The sequence below is a fragment of the Diabrotica undecimpunctata genome, chromosome 8, assembly GCF_040954645.1.
Source record: "Diabrotica undecimpunctata isolate CICGRU chromosome 8, icDiaUnde3, whole genome shotgun sequence".
NCBI lineage: Eukaryota > Metazoa > Arthropoda > Insecta > Coleoptera > Chrysomelidae > Diabrotica > Diabrotica undecimpunctata.
Genome location: NC_092810.1, coordinates 125,095,681 through 125,122,376, shown reverse-complemented (window position 1 = coordinate 125,122,376; position 26,696 = coordinate 125,095,681). Strand labels below are relative to the sequence as shown.

The 26,696-nt window shown below is 35.4% G+C and overlaps 1 protein-coding gene across 1 annotated transcript in view; it reads right to left on the bottom strand.

The window, feature by feature from the left end:
- LOC140447950 (peptidoglycan recognition protein-like) overlaps positions 1 to 26,696 on the bottom strand; it is a 48,569-nt gene that overhangs the window by 12,845 nt on the left and 9,028 nt on the right. The window contains exons 2-3 of the mRNA XM_072540916.1: positions 14,906 to 15,188; positions 11,716 to 11,908 (exon numbers count right to left, since the gene is read on the bottom strand). Coding sequence (XP_072397017.1) covers positions 11,716 to 11,908; positions 14,906 to 15,188 — 476 coding nt within the window. The remainder of the gene's footprint in view (positions 1 to 11,715; positions 11,909 to 14,905; positions 15,189 to 26,696) is intronic.

Here is a 26,696-nt window from a genome sequence, read left to right as displayed (position 1 = left end):
AATAACATTGCGGAGATAGGGCCATGCATTTCTTATGGACGATAGAAGCGCAGCGATGCCACGATGAACACAAGCGCGATTCAGGGTTGTATAATTTGTATTTTCGTTTTCACAGACATGAATTAAATTACTGTTTTTTAACGTAATTGACCAAAAGTGCCCATTCGAAACAAGAGATGAAAAGTAGGGAAAATGATTTTAATTAAATAAATAGTATTTACAAAAGATAATTTTATTTTATCTTATTTTAATTATAGTAACGATAGTTTATTTGTTTTTCGGTAAGAATATCATATACCATGAATCATAGAAATCAGTAGAAAATATTGCTTAGTTAAATCATGCACTTTGCCGGCTATTAAACATTTAAAAGCAAATAAACGGACCGCTTGGAATGCATATATCTAATTACTAATTGCAACTTAAAATAATACGGTGTACGTATGTCAGCGATTTTATGTCGTTCTCTGAGACTACATAATGATAATAAGGTTTTGTGGTTCTTCAATTGTTATTCTGACTTTACAGTTAAATGTTAATTGAAAATGGAAATAATTCGAAAAATATATCGACAATCTAGTAAACCGCATACTTGAGAGTTTTGGCAACACTGATCTCCATAAGCCTAATGTTATTTTCTTAACGTGGAACGCTGCATAGTTAAATTAAATAAAGAAAATCAGATCGGAGAAATAAAGAGAAGGATACGGTTGGCTTGGGTATCCTTCGGAAAACTTTCCTATATACTAAAAAATAGAAAATACCCCCAATATTTAAAAACAATAGTCTTCAATCAATGTATACTTTCTGTTCTCACCTACTGTTCTCAAACTTGGACGTTTAAAGGAAAACATGGAAAAAATAGCAAAGACCCAAAGAGCCATGGAAAGGCAAATGCTGAACATCAGGCTATCAGACAAGAAAAGAAATACTTGGATCCGCAACAAAACAAAAGTGACCGATGTATTAACGCAGATAGCAAAACTTAAGTGGAAGTTCGCTGGACATACCATAAGACAGAAAGACGACAGATGGAATAAGATGATTATATACTGGAGACCATATAGTTACAAACGAAAAAGAGGAAGGCCACAAATGAGATGGTCAGATGACTTGAAGAAACACGTAGACGCGAAGTAGATACAAACTGCCTACAATAGAGAGACGTGGAAGAAGGAAGGGGAGGCCTATGTCCAAAATTGAACAGCAAGGGCTGTATAGATAGATAGATAGATAGATAGCGATTGTTTTTAAACGAATCTAAACCGTGACATTGTATAACAGATGATGAATATATGGTATCGCTGTGACATCAGTAACCGAAACATTGAAATGGATAAGATCATAAAATCTAGAAATAGTGAGAAGACTCTAGAACCGTTTGGAAGTTATTAAATATTCCAGACTAAATGGTTTATAAAGAGCCCAACATGGCATGAATTTTTGGAAGAGGCAGATGACGAAGTATCACGTTGACGTTGTTAGTAACAGCTAAGTTTTATTTGAGTTCTAGCTGAATAAACGTTTCCGAGAGTGTTTTGACCAAACACCACGTAACACTAGATAAACATTGAAGCAAACTTATAGTTCAATTTATAGTTAAGAACGGAGGTCAGATGGTTGGGGTTTGGTACTTAGAGATAGCAAACATTGCCGGAGACTTTGCTTTGTCAAAAAAGGAGTGCTAAAGGTAAAAAATGAATCATGGGACAATAAGTATAAACAAATAGATCAGAAAATAGGCTTTAGCAGAGCAAGGGAAGCATGGAGAAAAATAAAATTCCTTAGGAAGGATAGAAAGAAAGAAATTGGTACTGTAGACTAGCGCGAAGCTTCATACTATATTTCTGTATTTTTCAAATAAAAAAAAAATATATGAAACATTTCAAAAATCAAAATAACAACTTATGGTCAGTTTTGACATTTTGTATACCTAGCGGCCGCTCCCACAATAGGTACACAAATGGACTCTTCCGCTGCGATTGTTTAAATATGAAAATGTTTTATTATTCTTAATAACTCTTTTTATCGCACTTTAATACAATAGTCGAATTGATTAATAATTGTAAAAATCCAATATTCTATTTTATGAAATTATAATTATATGAAATTATAAAAATATAAATAAATATCATTTGATAGTAAATTTAATTATTATATAAACTAAATAAAATGTTTAAAAATAACAAGTTATATTAAAAAAGTGGAACAGTAGGCAGTACTGTAGGTACTTTTCTGTATTTTAAAATCTGTATTTGATAGTAAATTTAATTATTATATAACATAAATAATATGTTTAAAAATAATAATTGTGTTTATATGAAATTATTTTAATACGAGAATTGTTATAAAAATTTAAACAGATCATTCAATGTTGTTATTAATCGGATGACATTTATGACTTTTATTAAATTTTGACAATTGTTACGAATCGGATCTTTTACTATCAGATATTTTTTTAATTTTTTACTTCTCATTTAAAATCTATATTTTGTTAGTTATTTTTCATGCAATTTTTAATTTAAACCTGCTTAGAGTAAATATATGATGACTAGAAACGAATTCATCGAGAGTAGTGAATCGATATCAAGAACCGCTATTCTATAACGCTACCCGTGACGAAGCCATCTTGTTGCGCCAATTCCGTGACGCTCGCCTCAGCATTTTACTGTAGAGAAAACAAGTAATATAACGCCAGTAAAGAAGCTTCGCTACTACCGGTAAAAGATAGGAAAGATTATTATCAGAATCTATTGATCGAAGATCTTCCACAATTTCTTTCTGCAAATAATGACCAGTCTTTCCAGTTAGATACAACCTTTATGGAAAAAAACTCAATAACACCAACTGAAGTAAAGAAAATCCTAACAACAATGAAAAATGGACGAGCTTCTGGACTTACGGGTCCTTCCATTGAACTTTAGGAATGTTGAGTCATAGAAATGTACGTAGAGTTATAATTATTAGAGAAGACTCTAGTGAGACTAAAATTAAGAAACGAATTGGACAAGGTAAGCAGCCACAATAGAGCCCTTAGGTCGAGTGGAAGGGTGGTTAAGCGCCTAGTCATAATGGACCTAACCTAAAGCAGGTGACAAAACAACTAAATTGCATGCTGAGAATACACAAATTAAACAAGATACATAATTCAGAATTTACAAGACCTTAAGTTCAACTAGAAGTAGAGTTGTTATCTAAGGTCCGTATAGAGACGACGACCCCGGGCCAGTAACCCCATTTGGGAGTTTTACGTTGTCATGAAGTGAATTCTGTTTAAAACTTTAAAATCATATAAAATTATCATCAGGATCTCTATGTTTGCCTTATAGATTATCAAAAGGCTTTTGATAGAGTACGATATCAAAAACTCGTAGAACTGCTAAAAGAAAAGAATGTGGATAGTCGATAGATATTCAAAGGTTAGAATTGAAAATGTCGATACAGAAACTATAGAAATCAAGTGTTGCGTGCTGTCCCCATTGTTATTCAATCTGTACAGCGAAGCTATTTTTAAGGAAGCAATATCAGAGGAACAATAATGTATATCAATAAATGGAAAAATCTTGAACAACATAAGATTCTCAGACGACACCGCTGTTTTTGCAGACAGTCTAAAGCTAAGTTAATATTGACTTTATATCCGTCCCTACATTTGCATGAAAAAGAAACTTGCACGGCGAAAGATGTATGAGATACGCTGACAACATTATTAGAAGACTCAGGTTTTTTTTTCGAAAGTTCATATCGCTACGGTTGGAAAACTGCGATTCCATGGAATCATACGTTCCAGAAGTTGAATAGGACCAGCTTATAGATTGATGACACGTGGGTTGGCTCGTTACTTTTGGCGGGACTTCGAGAAAAGTATATGCTCATGATTGTAGCTATAGAGCATTCAAAAGTCGCTATAACCATCGACGAAATGAAATCTACATTGGATATGCAGATAGACGGAGCTAGCAGTGGAAAGCAGAAAGATTTTGCTACAAAGTCGAGTGAAGTCAACACTAAGCATGTCAAGAAAGACAAGAGAAATGTAACCTGTTTTCGTTGTAAACAGAAAGGCCATTTCATTAATAAGTGCCCTATTTTTAATAATAATGCGTTTAGTACAACATTTATAAGTGGAAAATTTAAATTTACAGATTTTTATATGGATTCTGAATGCAGCACGCATCTTACAGAGAAAAAACAGAAAAGATGATAACCACAATTGTAGATAAAAAGAGATCTGAGGCAAGCATAAATAATATATCATAAATGATAAAAAATGAAAACGATGTTATATTTAATAATGCAGGTTGCAAAATATACAATAACAATGGAATGATTGCGACAGCTGATTTGATAGACAATGTATATCGTTTAATTTTGAAGTGCCCAATGAACAGAAAGTTTTTATAGCAACTACTATTAATAGTGAAACATGGCACAGAAGATTGGGTCATATAAATTATAAAGATTTAAATCTAATGAAAAATGGTTTAGTAAACGGTATAAATTGCAACATGTATATAGCAAAAAATGATGTATGCAAAGTATGTTGTGAAGGAAAGCAGACTAGACTCCCGTTCAGTTATAGAGGTAATAGAGCTAATGCTTGCTTGGAGATTATCCATGCTGACCTATGTGGACCGATGGAGATAACTTCGTTAGGAGGTTCTATATATTTCATTATCCTTCAAGATGATTTTAGTAAGATGTCTTTTGTTTATTTCCAAAAGTATAAGGATAAAACTTTTCGAAATTTTCATAATTTTAAATCCTAAGTAGAAAAACAGAAGGATGCTAAAATAAAGATTTTGAGAACCGATGAGGTAGTGAATTTTGTAGTAATATTTTTGAAAATTTCCTAACGAATAATGGAATCATTCACCAAAAGTCAAATCCTTATTCTCCACAACAAAATGGAGCTGTAGAAGGATTAAACAGATAAATAGCGGAGAAAGCTAGGTGTCTTTTGTTTGACTCTAGTCTAGAAAGGATTTTTTGGGCCGAAGCAGTGAACACGGCTGTCTACTTAAGAAACCGTTCAATTGTAACTGGTGTGACTAAAACTCCGATAGAAATTTGGACCAACAAAAAGCCTGAGGTTAGTCATCTAAGAATCTTTGGATATAAGGTAATGATGCTAATACCAAAGAAAAAAGGTATAAATTGGACAAAAAATCAAAGAAAACTGTCCTTGTTGGTTATAGTGACACAATTAAAGGTTGCAGATAATATGATCCCGCTATAAAAGATACTGTTATTAGTAGGGATGTAGAAAAATCAGATGATGTTTCAATCACAGTTGGTGAAGAGTTGTCAGGATTATCAGATTCAGTGGGAAATAATCATTAATCATGTCAGGATCAAAATCGCCACGATGAAGAGAGCACATCGATTGATCAAATTGCTGAAGACAATGATCCCGATTACCTATGTTACTTGCCAAATTTTCTAGATGAAATCAGGAGATCAACCAGAATACCTAAACCAAAAAGGTTTCATGATTTTGTGAGTTATTTGTGTTCGGATAGTGACAATGATCCAGTTAGTGTCGAGGATGCGATGTCGAGACCGGATAGTAACTTATGGTTAGCGGCTATGACAGAAGAACTGCAATCTTTCGAGGATAACGCAGCATGGGAAGTGGTTGATGTTGCTGAAGATGGTTGTGTAGTGAAGTATAAGCGGGTACCTATACAAACAAAATGTTGACAACTCAGGTAAAGTAAAATATTGTGCAAGAATGGTAGCAAAGAATTACACTCAAAAGTTTGAAGTTGATTATAATGAAACCTTTTCTCCAGTCATAAGGTATTATACAGAAAAACTTTTATTTGCTTTGTCAGCAAATTTGAATTTGGATGTTTTTCATCTTGATGTAGCGACAGATTTTCTAAACGGTGAACTAAAAGAAAATGTTTTTATGACAGTACCTGAAGGTTTAGAAAACGAAAATAAAAAAGTGTTAAGGCTCAAGAAAGTCATATATGGTTTAAAACAGTCAGCTCGGTCTTAGTATGAAAAAATTGACAATTTCTTAATTAACTTAGGTTATAAGAAATCTGATTATGAGCCATGTCTATATATAAAGATGAAAAATAGTCTAAAAACCATTATCTCTATTCAATCAGACAAATTAAAGTTAAAATTAAATGAATGTTTCAAAATAAAAGTTTTAGGAAAAAATAAGAATTGTTTATTTATGAGAGTAACTCGTAATAAAGAGAATGGTGTTATAACTTTACGTAAAAAATCCTATATTGAACAGTTGTTAAAAAGGTTCAGTATGAAGTATTCGAAATACGTTGCTACCCTAATGGAAATTAGTTTAAATTTGAATAGAGACGATAATGCATCTCCTCAAGTGCCTTATCAAAATTTAATAGGTGACAAGACCAGATATTTCATATTTTGTAAGTTATCTTAGTCAATTTAATAATTGTCATTCAGAAACACATTGGAAGCATGTAAAACGGATATTAAAATACTTGAAGGCTACAAAATCGTATGGTTTAAGTAAGTTTTTCAAAAAATGATAATTATTTAAAATACTATGTAAATGTGAGTTGGCTGAGTAATTCTCACGACAGAAAATCTTATACTGGTTTCTATTTTCAGTTTTCAGGTGGACCTATTGTCTGGGAAAGCAAAAAACAGAATAGTAGTTCTCTGTCAAGCAGTGGCGCACCCAGAATTTGTCTTGGGGGGGTTTTGAAATTCTTTTATGCTACCTCCATGTTGAGTCCCTACAATTTGGGTTTTAGTTTAATTTAAAGTACTAAAGATAGCAGTTCCAAAGATTCAGGTATCTATTATCCTGCCTACCAACTAAAACCACCCTCTCTTACTTATGCGCAGTTGACTGTCGCACGTACCGTACTCCGAAAGTGGGATGGCCACTGTAAGGCTGACGACATTTTTGGAACACTCCCTTCTCTTATCTAGATCTTATCTATTGTTCTGAAGCTATTTTCTTGTGGCATTTTAAAGTAATTACTATTTTAATGGGAATAAGCCAAAATTGAAGGTTAAAATAAGGTTATTGACGTTTGACATTAATCGAACTTGTAAATACAATACATTTTGAAGACGGCTATCGCCGTATTCCCGTTCTCCTCCGCCAATCCTCACGGTGCAAGGCATGCTCCTCCTCCAAACCTGTCGATTCCATCGCTCTTCTAATTCCTTCATTTCAAGAGCGTCGAGGTCTACCTCTTTTTTTTCTTCCAGGGGGCTTCGATTTGTAAAGTTTTTGGGGCCAACGTTTGTCAGACATTCTCAATTGATGTCCAAACCATTTTGAACCTCTTCTTTCTATTCTGTCAATGACCGTTTCTGTAGCATTCATGTTATTTCTTATAGATTCGTTAGTCTTCCTTTCCTGCCTTGATATTCTAACACTTCTTCTCAAATAATTCATTTCAACTGTCAACAATCTTCTCTTCAGGTCTGCATTAATTGTCCATACTTCAGAGCCATAGAACAAAGAACTGATTCAACCATGGTTTGCCCTATTCTTTTTTTGTTCCTTTTGGAAATGCGGGATCCCACCATAAGGAGTTCAGACATCCTACAATTTTAAGTCCCTGATTACTTCGTGTTTAATTTCGATTTCTCCCAAGCCGTTCTTAGCAATGAGTGGATCTAAATATTTAAATTTTTTCACTTGTTTGATTTCCACGTCCTCGTCTATCAACACTTCAAACCTTGCATCTGAACTGATAATTAAGTAACTATTCTGTTTTCTTCATGCTGACTTGTAACCCCCATTTTAAATATTCTCTCTATAGACACTTTATCATAAATTCTAGATCATAAGAATCTTGAGCTAGGATGACTTGGTCATCCGCAAAGTTTAGGGAGAACAGTACGTCATTTCCTATGGGGATTCCCATTCCCTGGCAGTGGTTTTTCCAATTTTGGAGGGCTGCCTCAATATATAAATTAAACAGTAAGGGTGACATACTGCATCCTTGTTTTAGTCCTTTAGTTTCTTTTATTGGCTCTGATAGTCTATATCCGATTTTTAGGTAAGTAGTGTTATCCCTGTATACTTCTGTGATTATTCCTAAAAGGTATGGACTAATGTCGAGTTGTTGTTAAGCTTGCCACAATTTAAGTCTTGGAACTGTATTATACGCCTTTTCTAGGTCGATGAAGGCTAGATGTACTTCTGTACCAACCGCTATTCTTTTTTATATTAATTGTTGGAGTATAAACAAGTTATCAGTGCAAGATCAAAGATCAAAAATTCAAACGTCAATAAACTTATTTTAACCTTCAATTGCGACTTATTCCCATTAAAATAGTAATTAGATCTTATCTCTGTCATTAGCCCGGTTGGTATTTCTCTTCTTCTTCTTTCTTTTTAATGACTGCTTGGATGTAATTGTGAACACTATTCCATCACTCCGTATTTCCCGTCATCTTTACGATCATCTATTACAGTCACAGGGTCCATACCTATTTCTTTATACATTCTGTTTCTCTCCACTGTACATCTATTACACTCCAGCATTGTGTGAGTAACAGTGTCGGAATATTCGCAGTATAGGCATTTATCTGCATCTGTCTTTCTGAACCTATGAAGATACGCCCTAAAACAGACAATCTACCCAGTCCCTTAGGCTCGGGATCAGCATCTTTGTCCACTGAGCAACATCTTCCTTGTTGTTCCACTCTTCCTGCCATTTTTCCATTGATCTTTCCCTTTCTTTTTTTTTATAGCTGTTGTCAAATGCTTTCTTCTCCCATAGAGATGTCTCTTTTCTTTTCTACTGCTTTAACACATGCAGCGGAACACAACCCGTGATAGTCCACAAGACCGCCGCAGATACAGTCCTGTAGGCGCATGCTACTCGCAACAGACTCGTTCTGTCTAATTTTTTATAAGCCTAATATTAGGTATCTATATCTAAATATAATGAAAAATATTATTAATTATTGCGTATTTATACAATAATTATTGTGTTCTACATATTTAAAGTGGTAATTTAATTATTCAATCAGCGTTTTGGATTTTTTGTATTGTGTGTGAAAGACAAGTTACATTTTTCTACTATTCTTTATATATTGTTTACTTTATATGCCCTGGAGAGGGGGGGGGTTTAACCCCCAACCCCCCCCCCTGGGTGCGCCACAGCTGTCAAGTAAAATATGTAGCAGTATCGAAAGCTGCTAAAGAGGCTATTTTTTTAATTTGTTGTATGAGATGTTGCGTATTGGTGAAATCGTTATATAATAATAATATGAGAGCTCAGAAATTAGCAATAAATCCCGTATTGAATAGAAGAACGAAACACATAATATCCGATATTATTTTGTCAAAGAAGCTGTAAACAAAGGTTTGATAAAGCTGGAATATTTAGACACAGCTAACGTGCTAGCTGATCTCCTGACAAAAAGCTTGAGTTCTGTAAAACATAACCAGTTTTTGAAAGAGATTGGTCTAGTTAAAACTGTTAAACATTTATTAAATGTTATTTTTTTAAATTTGTTTATCTAGTGGGAGTGTTGGATATAGATAAATAAATTAAATATTTTCTAGCAGTGCCATCTAGTGGCTACTTTACCAGTTATTATGTTGTGTCACCTTTTTATTAATTTAAAGGTAGTAGCAAAAATACAGCCATAGAGTTAACAACTGTTTTATTTGTTCATCAAATCTCCATTTTTGATCCACAACTCTATAATTTATCAAATTTATCAACAGTTTAAACATGTATACCTAGTAGCAGCACTGAAGATGGAGTATAAATTCATAAAACGTTCTGTGAAAAAGAAACTGAAAGGATTCTTTTGCATAAAATACCTTTTACCTTTGATTGAAATATGTATTATATATCTAATATTTTAATCAACGCTTTTACAAAGGATTTTTTAATTAAAATTTTTGTGATTTATGGTCTTTCTTATTTGTTTGTGCTACACCCGACTACAGGAAATTTATTTTCCTTGTGGATTTTGATGTTAAAACATAAAATTCCATCTACAACTGAGATTTTCTATTAAAACTTTTCAATATAAAACTTTACATCAAAGATTTACATTTTTAAGTTTTCTTCCCGACTAATACCGACACCGACATCAAGAGCGAAGCGGGACGATGCGATGGCCTGTAGCAACACGGTTCCACAGTATATTGCTTAAAAAGAATTCTTTTTAAGCAATATGTATACTGTGCCACGACCAACCGACCTACGGCGATCAACCAACCTTTTTATTTTTATTTTTAAACTCACATTACTCGTTCGTGTTCCATCGACCGACCATCAAAACCACTTTAAAACGTCAGGAGGCTATAGCAACATAACCAAATTTTTGTAATATTATTTTACCGGGCTTTTTGTAGAAAATTGAATTATGAATAGAATTAGCAGCGATAATTCTACTGATAAATTGTTTATCACTTATTTATGTGAAGACGTCTTCGTAGGCGTAGGACAGTTTGGGTGCGAGATATTTTTTTTAAAAGACACCAACAAGGAGAATTCTTTGTGTTATATCCCATTCTATTAAATTATTCTATTAAATTTCAAAATTATTATCGCATGAGCAAGCCCAAATTTTATAGGTTAATTACAAATTTTGAAATGTCATTGCTTAGAACAGTATAAATGAATGCGAAATGTTCCATATTCATCGACCAACGATCAAAAATTTCAACAAGTCCGAATTTCAAAACTGGACGATCGCGGTCGGTCGCTGTAAGTGATGGACGGTCCACCAGTCTGACTCTGCGCATACATTTTCATAGACTCGTAATATTGGTCGATCGTGGACGGTCGCTCTGATCGAGCAGTCTGATTCCTCCCTTATTAGTGTCCTTCAAATGTAATAGTGCTTTATTTATCATGATTAGACTGCGGTTTTGGTTAACAATATAAATGAGGAGTTTGCACAAGGGAATTAATTACAATTCAGGGTCATTATATTGATAAATATTTTTATCACATATTTAATATAATTTCTAAACATTGGTTTTAAGTTTAGGGATACAAATATTTCTTAATAATAGTAAACATTCTTAAATTATTAATTTTGGATAGTGTTATAAAAGAGATTAACTGTTCCGAAGAAAGAAAACTCAGTCGTTGCATTGTATGCTGTTGGGAAAAATATGCATGAGGGAATTCAAAAGCAGCGTTTAAATTAGAATAAAAAAATTGTAAAAAAAGTAATGTCTTGAGATTCCACAATAAATTTGAAATTAATGTGAATTAATAAAAGTCAAATAAGAGCAAAAGCTATAACAGAGAAAGATAACGTGGATCTCAAACAAAACACAAGGAAAAAACAGCATACTTTAAATATCGTATAAGAAAAGCAGAATCGTATGACGAGTATATTAAAATCAGAAATAAAGTGCTAATACTTGTGAGAAATGTAAAAAAAATATAAGGATCAGGAAGTCTAAAAAGAATGGCAAATGACTTATATTGTGTTTAAAATGAAATATATTAAATATCCAATCATAAGAGAAAAATTAATCGATTAATCAAGAAAAATCAAATACTTAATACACATCAAGGGATTCCTGTATCACTAACCTGACTGACTTATATATTATGAGATATAATACAGAATACACATCATCGTTCGCTTACAAAACAACTGTCGCACGACTTCATTAGTCAGGGACTGGGCAAGTAGAGGTCTAGAAAGTTCAGAAGTTCTAAACCCACCAAACATTCAAACTCACTAAAGATCCAAAATAACACTTACTTGCTATTAAAATTTCTTGTATGGGATCCTATGACTCCCCATCCTCGTCCTTCATAAGCTAAGCCATCAGAACCAATGAGAAAATTGTAAGCTATATCTTTCCACTTACGACTTTCTATATGGAAAGTTTGGATCAGTCTAACTAGAAGGGTGTTATCGGCTTGAGTAAAACCTTCCTCCGTGGCAGTGTGCCCTACAATGACCAACATTTAGACAATAAGAAATCAAATTAATTAATTAATTAATTACATTCTGGTTGTTTTCCTAATCTTCCTCTTAAGAACATTAGGAAATTTCTTACATTTGTATGAGAATACAATAATTGTATTAATTATTGAATACAAATTCAGTAAAGCCGATGGCCATCAGACATCAGCCAACCATAACTGAGCTTTAAGTATTCTTCTTCTTCTGCGACACTACAGTCCAAATTGAGCCTTGGCCGCCTAAAAGAGCTTGTGCTTCGCTGTTAACTGTGTCTTCTCAGCGCTTTCTTGGTTTTCCAACCGGTCTCTTTCCCTGCATTGTGGCATTAAGTGCTCTTTTTGGTAGCCTATCCTCTCCCATTCTTATCACATGTCCGGCCCATTGCAATCTTTGTATTCTAATGAAGTCTGACAGGGCAAAACAAGCTCTGTTTGCCTGCGTTATTCTCTTCTGTATTTCTCCATCTTCTGATCCGTCGGCATATATTTCTACTCCCAGTTATGTAAGCTTTCCAACCGTTTCAATGCCATCTTCATGTATAATGTTTTGTGGGACTATATTACTTCTCGTCTGTATCACTATTTTTCTTTTTTCTGTGTTAATTTCCAGACCTAGCCTTTTTGTTTGCGTTTTTAACTCTGCGTATGTTTCCTGTGCTATTGTTGAGGTTCTACTCATAATATTAATATCATCGGCATAAGCGGCCAGTTGAACCGTTCGGTTGGTCAGTAGGTTTCCTCGTCCAGTTTGCATTTATCTAACCGCATACTCCAGTGTCAGGTTAAACAAAGTAGGTTCCAGCCCATCTCCTTGCTTGAGTCGCTGCGAAATTTTGAAAAAGTCTGTCCGGTAGTTTTGTATTCATACACATGCCTAAGTTTTATCCATTGTGGCTTTAATGAGTCTAATTAGCTTGTGTGGTACTACCAATTCAGCCAATATATTGTAAAGTTTGTTCCTTTTGACTGAGTCGTATGCCTGTTTGAAGTCTACAAACACGTTGTGAACATCAATGTCATGTTCCCATGATTTACTCAAGATCTGTTTGACTGTAAATATTTGATCCAGTATCGATCTTCCCGTCGGAAGCCCGTCTGATACTCTCCAATAATATTTTCTGCTAGTGCTTGGAGCTGCTGGTTTATGATATACATGAGGACTTTATATGCTGTACATGGTAGAGAAATTCCACGGTGGTTTTTGCACTGAAGTTTGTCTCCTTTTTTATAGATCGGGCATACCATACTTTTCTTCCAGTCCTCTGGTATTTTCCCTTCTTGCCATGTGTCTTTGATGAGCGCGTGGATGTGACTTGCTAGGTGGTCACCACCTACCTTATACAATTCTGCTGGTATTTCGTCAACTCCCGGGGCTTATTGTTTTTCTGGGCCTTAATAGTTTCGAGAACTTCCTCTATGGTTAAAGCTTCTACTCCATTCTCTACTTCATTCTCTTCTACGTAGTTTGTACCAATTTCATTTTCCATGTCTACTTGTGTACCAAGTAGGGACTGAAAATAATGCTTCCAGGTTTCTGTGACTTTATGTTGGTCACTGATCGTTCGTCCACTTTCATCTTTACATGGACTTGTTTGAGGTTTATACCCACTTTTTATCTTTTTTAGGTATTTGTAAGTCTCTCTAATTTCGTTGTTTTTGAAATTTTCTTCCATTTTTTCTATTTGTCCATTTTCATAGGCTCTGTTTTATTTCTACATATCTTGCCTGCTCTCCGTCTCGAGACTTTAAATGATGTTCGTCTTTCTTGCGTTCTTCTTGTTATATACATTTTGTGTGCCTCATTTCTTTCCACTATTGCTTGTCTGCACTCATCTGTCTGTCATCGAACTCATCTTCTCGCCTTTTTCTTGTTTCTCAGGGTGAACGCTGCCGCTGTCAGTACTGCTGTTTTGATATTAATCCATTTGCCCTTGATGAAGTGCAGTTCTAGCTTCCTTAACTCATTTGTGACTTCTTCTTCAAACTTCTCTTCACATTCCTGAATCTTCAGTTTTTCCAGGTCCAGTTTGTTTGTTCTCTTTTGTCTTTCGTTTCTTTCTTTGTTAACTCTGCATCTAAATTTGGTTTGGAGTAAAAGATGGTCTGATCCACAGCATGCTCCTCGTCGTGTTCTCACATCTGAGATACTACTGGCTACCCTTTTGTCATTATCTACTGGCTACCCTTTTTATCAGCACATGGTCGATTTGATTGGTTGTGGTTCCATCTGGTGAAATCCATGTAATTTTGTGTATGTCTTTATATGGGAAGCATGTGGAACTTATACTCATGTTTTTACTGGTGGCAAAATTTATCAAAAACTCCCCATTCTTGCTTGTTTCATTGTGCAGTGGGTGTTTTCCTGTTATGCCATAGAACTGCGGCTCCTTGCCTTTGAGCTTTAAGTATGCTTTCACGTAAATATAAAAACACTCCTTGTATCAGCATGTAAGTAAATTTTACTTAATCTTAAAAACTGCGCACCTCTATGACGGTGCACATATAATATTGGTAAAATTTAACGTGATATTACCATAATATTAGCAATTTATATTTTAGCATCTTGTTACCTTTCCGGAGAGCTGACGATGCATAGCAAATTGTAGTATGCGAAACCGGTCATTCAAGGTAAAATAAATTCATTGTGACTATTTATTTATTTGACCTAAATTGAAATGGACTCACACGTGCAACCCATTCATCATTTAAAAACAAATTTAACAAATGAAGAATTTAGTTAAAATATTTAGTCCAACAATCACACATCTCGATATATACGTCACTCGTTTCACAAAATTTGTGCTTCTTATTAAAGTTCTTTCCTGCTACGTTTAAAGAGCCCTCGGGAATGATTGTACGCATTTAGTACTGCGCATTTGTGAATCAGTGCTAGATTGACAGACCTATCTATATATTTATTAGACAAATTGAGCGTCAAAAATTGTTTCTATTTCTGTATAAGGTTGTATTAGAAAATATATTACCTATTACTACGTATTTAACAGGTTCTTCTAACTTCTCTCGTTCTCCTAAGGGGGGCTGGGCTAACCAATTGATTCTATTTACTATGAAAGTGTCCACATAAGGCTCGGAGTATGGAGTAGAGAGTAATTTGTCGTTATACGCTGAATCGCTATTGTTGAATAGTACTGGTCCTTTTATTATCGTAACGTCACCTACATGCACTTTCTTCGATTTGTAAACGTTAATAGAAGTATTGTCATATTTGGGTGTACTATCTTTAATCACGATTGCTGTGCCATCATCCTGAAAAAAAAAAGAAAACGGCTAAATAACTAAATATTATCATTTAACTTAGAATGAAACAATATGCAGAAATAAACATATCGGGAAAGAAATGAAAGGCAAAATTTACAAAACAGTCATCAGACCAATAATAACTAGTAAACTTTTCTAACACTAGAAAACTAGTAGCCCACGAAAACGATGGGACGACAACTTACTGAAGGCACATTACAAAACAGACAGACTCATTACAGCACAAAAAGAAAAAGAAAAGAAGAACTTAGTTCTAGTACCTCTTATAACAGCTTATTAAAAATGGAATATTTTTTTCATTTTAAGACAGATACACTTAATAAACATTTCATTTATGACCATATTTAAATCCAAACATTATCGGTAATATGCGTAGCAGAATTCAAAACGATGGAAAAGTACTAGGGAAAGCCGGCGAATTGTGCGCACCTAAGAAAAATCTTTAATTTTTAAATACAGTATATAAAATTCTAAAATTGGGCATTAAATTCTCCATTGATTAGGGTATAGCCTAAATTATATACATGTTCATCATCATCATTTAACCCGGATCTATCCACTGCTGGATATAGGTCTCCCTCAGTCTTTTCCATGTATTTCTGTTTTGTGCTGTTTGCATCCAATTTTTGTCGATCCGTTTTATGTCATCAGACCATCTTGTTGGTGGACGACCTCTACTTCGATGTGCTTCTTGTCTCGGTCTCCACTGTATTATTGGCTGTGTCCATCTGTTATCCGACATTCTAGCTATGTGCCCCGCCCAGTTCCACTTAAGGGTCATAATTCTTTCTATGACTATGCCTAACATCGATCGTTCCATGGCTCTTTGGGTAACACAAATTTTATTTCTTACTTTCTTGGTTAGTATTAATGTCTCTGCACCATATGTAAGTACTGGCAACACGCACTGATTAAAGACTTTTCTTTTAAGACACATAGGCAGTTCTGATTTAAGAACATAGCTTAGCTTACCGAATGCCACCCAAGTGAGTCCTATGCGGCGGCTTAGTTCGCACGTTTGATTATCTCTTCCTATGCGTATCTCATGTCCTAAGTACTTATATGAGGTGGTTTCTTCAATATGCTTGCCATTTACTGAAATATTTTCGCTTAACACAAGATTTGTCATGATTTGTGTTTTTGTGTGGTTGATTTTTAATCCTACTTGTAGGGAGGCTAGGTATAGTTCCTCCAGTTGCGATACTGCATCATCGATTCTGTCAGCAAAAAGGACAATATCGTCAGCAAACCTCAAATGACTAAGCATTTGACTAAATACATGTTACAAAGAGTATATTCTTTGTGAACGTAGGAAAGAATGGGATAAAAACTGATTATGTAAACTGTAAAATAGACTAGAAATCTGTAAAAATTATAGTACAGTCTAGAGACCGAATAAAAATATAATATTTCTTTTAAAATAAAAAATTTAAAAATGATGCAATTTAACTATCGCAAAGATCACAGGCGTAACCTTCGACAGAGTCAGCACTACAAAGCTCATGAGCCGGTTCACTGCACATTGAAACCAATATTTATCCTTTGTAGTAAAGTCTTCGCAAATCAACCATCTGTCTTCGAAATCGGCCCCTGCCTCGTCCAATTGATTATCACGTAACTGGCTATCAGAAAAGAACAACACCCGAAGATAGATAGAGAGAAACGGAAATCGTGGATGACCGATGAAATACTTGAACTTATGGATCAGAGAAAAAAAAAGAAAATCTCTAAGGATATAAGAGAATACATACCATCGTCAGAAGAAAGATAAGAGAAGCCAAAGAGAAACAAAAAACAGAACAATGTCAAGAAATAGAGGAGTCGATATGATAACTTCAATGTCCATCGAAAGGTGAAGGATATAGTTGGAAAGTTCCGAAAATGCAACAGCGGAAAAATAACAGATGATAAAGGCAATCTTGACATAACCAAAGAATATAAAAACAAAGTATGGGAAGAATCCTTGGAGAAACTTTCTCACGACTACGACCTTAGAACAATACAAGAACCCACCATTGAAGAAAATTCAGGTTCCGAAATCCTACCACAAGAAATAACGCAGCCGTCAGACAAATGAAGGATGGAAAGGCACCGGGACTTGATGAAATTATTTAATGAAATATACAAGGCAGGAAAAATACCAGTAGAGTGGCTCAAGTCGGAGTTCGTACCATTGCCCACAAAACCAGGAGCAAAAGTTTGTGAAGACTATAGGACCATAAGCCTAATGAGCCATCTACTGAAGCTGTTTTTAAAAGTCATCCACAAAAGAATTTACCGGAAATGCGCGGAACAAATTGCACCCAATCAGTTTGGATTTGTCAACACCGTTGGTACGAGGGAAGCTTTATTTAGCGTGCAGGTATTGTTTCAGAAATGTAGAGATATCAGCTGTGATGTTTTTGCATGCCTGATTGACTGCAAGAAGGCTTTCGATAGAGTCAGGCATGAACAAATGATGGAAGTGCTGAAGATGACAGGGATTGACGGAAGAAACCTAAAAATAATAGGTAACCTGTATTGGAATCAATCAGCGCCAGCGGTGCTCCGAAAAGATGGAGAATATACAAATCAGGTTAAAATCTTAAGAGGAGAGAGACAGAGGTGCATAATTTCACCACTGGTGTTCAATATGTACTCGGAGCACATTTTTGAAGAGGCTCTAAAAGATATTGATGAAGGCATCTCAATAAATGGAGTCAAGCTCAATAACCTGCGGTATGCAGATGATACAATAGTGTTTTCCAATACCTCAGAAGGCCTGCAAAACTTAACTAGCAAAATAACGGAAACAAGTAGAACATATATTGTTCTGAAGCTATTTTCTTGTGGCATTTTAAAGTAACTATTTTAATGGGAATAAGGCACAATTTAAGGTTAAAATAAGTTTATTGACGTTTTGGATATCGTTCGGATTCGTTCGGAAATCGTTCTCAAAATACAAATAATAATAAATTAAACAATTTTTTTTTGTAGAAGATATGGACTGGATATAAACACCAGCAAAACCAAGCTAAAGATCATCAGCAAGCAAAACATAACTGAAGCAAATCTGTATGTGAACCAAATGAGAATTGAACGTGTGTCACAGTACAACTTCTTGGGAACTATATTCAGTGAGTCGTGGGACAATACTGAAGAGATTAAATGTCGCATCAGAAATGAAAAAAATGCATTCTTGACTATGAGCTCTGTGTTCAAGAGCCATGACCTCACACTAAAAACCAAAATGTTACGTGTACTCAGTGATTTTGTACGAAGTAGAAATGAGGACATTGAAGGCGGAACTCTATCAAAACTTCAGGTTTTTGAGCTATGGTTATACAGAAGGATCCTGAAGATACCATGGACAGACAAAGTCACCAATGAAGAAGTACTACGAAGGATGAACCGAAGGTGGATGGAAAATAATGACCTCGAACTCGCAGGCCACAAGACAGAAGTGGTCATCCTTAAAGCTCCAAGGAATGAGTCGGACCTGACCTTCCAAATAGGCAATAGCCAATTAGAGCCGACGAACTGCGCGAGGTATTTAGGCATCGACCTGGACAGAGGCCTGAGGTATACGAAACACCTGTTAGGAGTGGTTAAGAAGGCGGATAAACGGACGGCAGCTATCCAAAGAATAATACCCAACATAGGAGGGCCCAGCAGCAACAAGAGAAAATTGTACCTTCAAGTAGTGCAACCGACCCTTCTATATGGAACTCCCGTTTGGATTAACGTACTAAAATACCAGAAGTACAAAGATATTATAACAAGAGCCCAAAGGAAGCCCCTTTTAAAAGTGGTGAGGGCGTACCGAACCACTTCTACGCTGGCCTTACAGGTAATTGCGGGAACGCTCCCCATCCACCTGCTTGTCAAAGAAAGACAAATGCTGTATGAAGCCCATGACGGTCACCTACCTCAGGTAAGAAGGACCATACGAGTGAACATGCTTATAGAATGGCAAAGAGAAATGGGAGGTACAGACTACGAAGGCTCGTTGGACCAAAACGCTTATCCCCGATGTTGTAGCATGGTACAACTGTAAATTTAAAAGAGTAAATTACCATTTTACTCAGTTCCTGACCGGTCATGGATCTTTCAGATCCTACACATATGGCATCAAAAAAACCAACGATGACATATGCACCTCGTGTGATGAGAGGGACGATGCGGAACATTGTATCTTCCGGTGCAATGTTTTCGCCTACGAACAACAAAGGCTGCAGAATAGATTCGGCGCGATCGCGCCCAACAACATCATGCAGATTGCAATGACCAGCAAAGAGAATTTTGAATATATAATCAACCATATAACAGGTATCATGAAAAGGAAGACTATAATAGAAAGAGCCGAATAATCTGGGTGAGGGATCAAATACAAAAATAAATAATAAAAAAAAACATAAACATTCTTTTTTTATTTGTTTCTTTTTCTTTTCTGTACAAAAATGTACCAAATGTTACCCTTTACGGTAACCCCCCTTTTTTAAGCTCTCAAGTTTCTCCGCTTGGGAACTAGGTCTCCTTCCTACACGCTTACTGCTTTTAGGTAAGTGCTGTAACTAAAATAAATAGCCATAAGGGCACCTTTAACCCAGTCTGCGCGTGGTATCCCCATCTTTCGTTCGCTATTGAACTCGTCCAGGGATACCACGGGTCGAAGAGGGGTGGTTTTAGTTGGTAGGCGACCTGGCAGGGATGTCCGAAGGGGGCCCTCTGTCACATAGTTTGACATCGTGCCGTCGGCGTATGTCTCTGGTCCTTTTTTTGGTTGAATCCATCAGTACTAGGGACACCTTCCCTAGTCGATTTTACGAATCTTTTCACCTCAGTCCAAAAAAAAAGGTTTTTGAGCTATGGTTATACAGAAGGATCCTGAAGATACCATGGACAGACAAAGTCACCAATGAAGAAGTACTACGAGGGATGAACACAACCACGGATTTGGACCACATCGTGACGGGCCGTAAGCTGCAGTACTTGGGACATATATTGAGAAATCAAGACAGATATGAGCTACTCCAATGCATTTCGCAATGTAAAATTGAAGGAAAAAGGGCACCAGGACAAAGAAGAATACCCTGAAAGACCTCAACACAGCTATTCCGTATAGCAACCAACAAAGTCATCATAGCCAGAATGATCGCCAACGTTCGGAACGGACAGGCACCCTAAGAAGAAGAACTGGCGATCAGAGATTTGTTCTTAATACTCTGATTTACTTAATTTTTTTGAAAACACTGGTTTTAAACGACATTTAATTTTTGGCGGAATATATTAATCTATATATCTTCATTTGCTGTTTTTGGTTTTCTTGCAAAGTTAACTTTTTTGTTAATTTTTAACTTATCACGTTAACATTTTTTCATTGTTTCCGTTAAAGTATTGGACTTTTCTTTCTTATGGTGTAGTATTAAATATTCCCGTGAAGTTCTCTATCATTTTAGTTATTTCATTAGTTGTTCTGAAGTGATCAACGGTGGATAACACAACATCAAAAGGCGAAAAAACCAGACAGGGAAGGCTGATCTCTAAAACCATGACAGATTATGGTTGTGGAGCGAGAAGGCCTTGATACAACACTTCGCTGGAACTCTACGTTGGGGCATTGATTATAAACCACTACGTTGGGTGGTTTATAATCAATGGTTGGGGGTTGGGACGATTAACCTGCACTACATCTTGGAGTAGGATGGAAAATATGGAACTAGAACTAAGCAACGAAAGTGGATTAGGAATTACGCAACTTGGAACTTACAGAAGATCGGGACAAAATTAGAAGAAATTGTTAAGGAAGCTCAAAAATCAAACATCATAGCTCTAACAGAAACCAAGAAAAATCAAGGGAAAATTTAAACATAGGAGAATATATGTTATAAACAATGTGTTATACCATCTGAAGGATCAGATGGGAGAAGATCTATAGGACGGACTAGAAAAAGGTTAAAAAGATATAGTCAGAGATCTGGAGAAAACATAAATGAGATAATGAAGAATAGTCGAATTGGACCGACATGCACGGAAGACAATAGTAAACGCGGGAAAGACTTACGAAGAGTTGTAATGCCATTGGTGATGATGATGGCAATATACACTGGGGTGCAAAATTAACCGGACACTCAGATTTTTTTGTTTTTTGTTGCTTTTTAGATCAAAACTTGTTTAATTTGTTTGAATTGTATTTTATGCCTTATTATCGATAAAGTTTTTTTCTGGTTAGAACCTATTTAGATGTTTTGTTCGAACAACAACACTTTTACACATACGTTTTGTTATTAATGTGAAATAGTGGCTTAGTATTAATATAAGTTTATTGTGGTTTGTGGTACTGTACCTGAGTAAAAATTCAGCTGTAGGTTTTTGTATTGTCTCCTGTTTAAAACTTGCATTCAAAAAATTATGACACCAGAAGAAGTAACACAAGCTGTTGCTTTACAGGATGATCGGCAGAGCATACGGTATATCGCAAATGCTTTAGAAATTTCTCGAAGTACAGTGTTTGATGCAATACAAAGATTTTGGTAAACATGTCAATACACCAGGAAGCCAGGTCAAGGTAGACGAAGAACCACAAGTGAAGTTGAAGATCGCCTTTTTAGGTTACAAGCGTTACGCGATCGTATATTATCAGCGCCAGTACTTGTTCAACGATTAAATGATGTCCATACAAATACCAAACAAAACATTCTGAAAATAACCAGAGAGTTTGATAAAGACCTCTATACCAGCCAAAAACATAACACAATTTCCCGACACGAGTAAAGACTCTCATAAATCAGGGATCGGAAATACTTTTACCCATTACTGTGTCAGAAGTAAGAGCAGCTTTAAAGGAAATGAAGAAGCATCGATCGTCTGGTGATGATGGACACTTTATTGAGGCAATAAAAGCAGGAGGAGAAATTCTATTAAAATCAGTAAGCGAACTGTTTAATAAATGCTTACATGCGGGTACGATCCCAAAAGACTGGAACAATGCAGTAATAGTCTTGTTACACAAAAAAGCCGATATTAGTAAATTAGAAAATTATAGACCCATCAGCCTCTTGACACATATGAACAAACTCTTTATGAAAATCTTAACAAAGAGACTAACACCTAAACTTGATTTCTATCAGCCCAAGGAACAGGCAGGCTTCAGGGCAGGATATGGCACAAATGATCATCGAGCATCGAGTACAACATACCACTGGTTCTTGCATTTGTCGATTATGAGAAGGCTTTTGATTCTGTAGAGTTTGAAACAGTACTGGAAGCCCTAAATCAAAGCCGAATAGATTACAGGTACACGACACTAATCAAAAACATCTACGACAACGACTACACGAAGACACAGAAAAATTCAGCTTAGGTCGAGGAGTTAGACAAGGAGACAATATTTCACCAAAATTGTTCACGGCAGCTCTAGAGTCAATATTTAAGAACACTCAATGGCAAGACATGGGCATCAATATAGATGGAGAAAGATTAAATCATCTAAGGTTTGCAGATTATGTTGTATTAATCGCAGATAACTTACAGGATTCAGTTTCTATGATACATTCGCTTAAAAGTCTGTCTGAAAGAGCAGGATTAAAGATAAACTTTGAGAAAACTAAACTTATGACAAATCTCGTAATGAGTGGAAATATAACTATAGACAATAATACCATACAACAGACACTTACAAATATCTGCGACACTAGATCAAAATAAGCAGAGACAATCAAACACATGAAATACAGAGGCGAATAGGCCTGACATGGGCAGCATTTGGCAAATTAAGCCATATTCTAAAAAGTTCAATTCCCATGTGTCTCAAGCAAAAGGTTTATAACCAATGTGTTTTGCTTGTATAAACTTATGAAGCAGAGACTTTAACACTCACGCAAAAATCTGCGAATAAACTCAGAGTTACACAACGAGCTATGGAACGTGCAATGCTGAACGTGAGCCTTCAAGACCACATAACAAACCAACAAATCAGACAAAGATCAGGAGTTCAAGACGTCATCAAAAGAAACGACGCTTAAGTGGAACTGGGCATAGCACTTAGCCAGAATACAAGATGGACGGTGGACAAGACGTATTATAGAATGGAGGCCCAGAAACTACAAAAATAGCCGAGGACGACCAGCGACTAGATGGACCGATGATATAAAACGTGTAGCGGGAAACTGGCTACAAGCGGCTCAGTGTAGAGAACACTGGAAAGAACTGAGGGAGGCCTATGTCCAGCAGTGGACGCGATTGACTGAATGATGATGATACAAATACAGTTTCCGTTTATACCATTCGAAGACGCTTAAATGAATATGGATTAAGGTCCAGAATACCTCTATTAACAGCAGATGATCGGAGGCAACGTTTACACTTCGCTCACGAACATCTTAACTGTGGTCTGGATGATTGAAGTGCTGTGCTTTTTAAGGATGAATCAAGATTTAACAGATACTCATCAGATTGGCGGCCTAGGATATGGAGAAGAGCTGGTTAACGTTATCAGCAATGTTGTTTTACTCCGAGAGTTCAATTTGGTGGAGGTGGTATAATTGTGTAGGGAGGCATTTCCCTAGAGGCTCATACAGAACTTGTTACAATTCAAGGGGCAATTTGAACGCTCAACGGTATATTCAGCAATATTTGTGTGCTTGTCCGCACAAGAATAACACGGGATTACTTGGATGAAGTTGGGATTCGTTTATTACCATGACCCCAAGGAGTGTAGACTTAAATCCAATAGGGCATGCATGGGATATTCTGGGACGACGTATTCGACGTAACTATGGTGAGTTTGAAACCATGAATGATTTGGAGCAAGCAGTTCGTGACGAATGGGAGCAAATCGCTCAAGCAGACTTTGCTGCCTTAATCCGAAGTATGCCTGATCGAATGAGAGCCGTAATTAGGGCTTATGGAGGTAATACACTCTACTAAATATAGTTTTCCGTAAAAAATGTTTATTGTTAAAAAAAATAATAATGTTTGTTTCTTTCAGATTTTCAAATTTTTTTAATTGTTTTATTTTTTTCTGTGTAACATTCTTGTGTTGTAATAAATTTGACTTTAAATTTTGTTTATTATTAAATACTCAGTTGGAAACATCTTAAACTTTTTTAAACACCAGTTTTTAGGAAAAATCTGAGTGTCTGGTTAATTTCGCACCCCAATTTAATATATATAATAATCCAATCATAGGGAGCACAGAAAGGAGTAGCAGTACTACTAAAAAAGAAATACAAGAAAAACATCACAAATATTGATACATATAATAAATGAACAAATAATGAGAATACACATGAACGTTATGAGATATCTATCTTGCATTTATGAACATATAGGCCCCTACAGATGACCAACCAGTCCAAACAAAGAAAAACTTTTTGATGAAGTAAGAAGAGTTATTGATGAAACTGGAAATAACCGCGAGAAAATACAACAGGTGATTTTAATAGTCGGATTGGTAAAACGAATAACGATAAAGAAAACCACCCCATTTCGGAATGTTTACATCGAGAAAGTGACAGAATTAATAAAATGGTAAATAAAGTTAAAGCTTCTAATGTCTTTTTAAGTTTTATTAGAACTGCAAACATTACAGAATAAGCTATTTTAAGTTTTATAATAGATATTACACATAACAAACATGACAATTTTTAATATTAATCCTTTGGTATATGTGCAGCTAATATGTACAATAATTATGGTGATCCAAATAAATCAATCTGACCGTTCTATTGACTAACAGTAGTTGCTTTCATGATACATATAGAACACATTTAGTGTGTATTACAAAAAGTATATTCCATATTTAAAGTATAATCCTTTTTTATTATAAATCCCAACTAAACTGTTTTTTAATTTTACAATCTGATTAGCATTGAACAATAAGCAATTTCACTCTAACCTAAATTATTTATTATACTACTCAATGAGAATATATGTACAGCATAACAATTTAGTGCATAATTTTTAGTAAATCAAATAAATCGTCTTTAATCGGTTTAAACAATTTAATTTAATTGGCGAAGTCATATTTCTATAGAAAGTTGTCAGTTTCTTTTGCGGATTTGCGCGGAAGGCCGATATATCAACCGTTTGGCGATTTTTATCTCCTGCTATTTTGTCTACTTTGGTCTCCTCCATTCTAGTCATGCGATTATTCCATTCTTTTTTCTTTTTTTCCGTTTACATTCACGAAACAGCAGATTGTACACAAAAGATTCGTTAAGAATTAAAATTCATCAGGTATTAGGATATGAACATAATTATACTACCATTCACTACAGCAACAAGTGAAGTGAAGGAGAAACTTCAGAGACTGGTAGAGGCTGCATAAAACATAGATATCTTTTTATATGGAATTAAACCACAATTAATTGTAATGTAAATTAAATGTAAATGTTTAACCTATAAATATTCTACCTCAATGAGACTGAATGAGACTAATGAGACTAAAACAACTACCGTCGGGAGTCGGGAGGTATGTATATATGTATGCGTAGGAAGGAAACTAAGGAGAAAACCTGGTTAGGCATAGGCGGACGTGGTGGTTCCATGAGTGCGAGAGACGGAGCGGAACGAGTGACTGAGAATCGGGCAAAAGGACAACGGAGCAGAGTTATGTTTTGACGGACGGTTCCAGCCCGATGTCCTAGAAAAGAGTGGTGTTCAGCTGGTCCCAGCAACATCAAAGTTCAAAGAACTCCGAGTTCGGAGAACAAGGAGGTCAGACTCAGGGTCAAGCTGATCGACGTGACTCTGAAAAAGTTTTTTTTTTGTATAAAATGTAAAGCAAGTAATGATCTCATTTACTTAAAATATCATTTGACATTAGTAGTAGATAAACAATCATGGTAAATTATAGTTTTTCGGCAAATCTTTAGTGATTTTGTATAAAATTAATAAGAAAGAAATTGATATTGCAACTTTTATTCTATGATCAATGGAAACATTTGCTATTTTGTGTTAAAGTAGGATAGACAATTTAGATTAATGTGTACTATATTTTACAGTTTATTACAGCTGTAACTGATTGTAAAATTTATTATTTCTACGAGATAATAAAATACATAACATTTATGGTTAGAAACGGCAATTTTCTGTTATCTTTGCATGATAAGTTGGTATATATAAAACATGCAATCTAGGATAGTTAAATTTAAATTAAATCGCCAATCACTATCCGAGCTTGCATTACCATAAAGATTTTTAGAAATAAACAAATACGTAAGTGTACAAGGCAGGTAAAAAACCTGTATACGGTAATGATTAGATCAAGACAGAGTATCATTATAAATGAAATTAGGGATGTAAACACCTTTCCTGGTGGATATCTGTCCACGGGAGGGATGAGACAGAGGAAATACACAACCTAGACTGGAGTGATTGGTACACAGACGAGTATAAATCTTAAGACGAGTCAGGTGCTGTAATTTACAGTAACAGTGAAAACGTAAACATTTTTAATCCACTACGAGAACATACCTCTGTACTAGACTGAGATTTATGCAAACTTGCATTGTA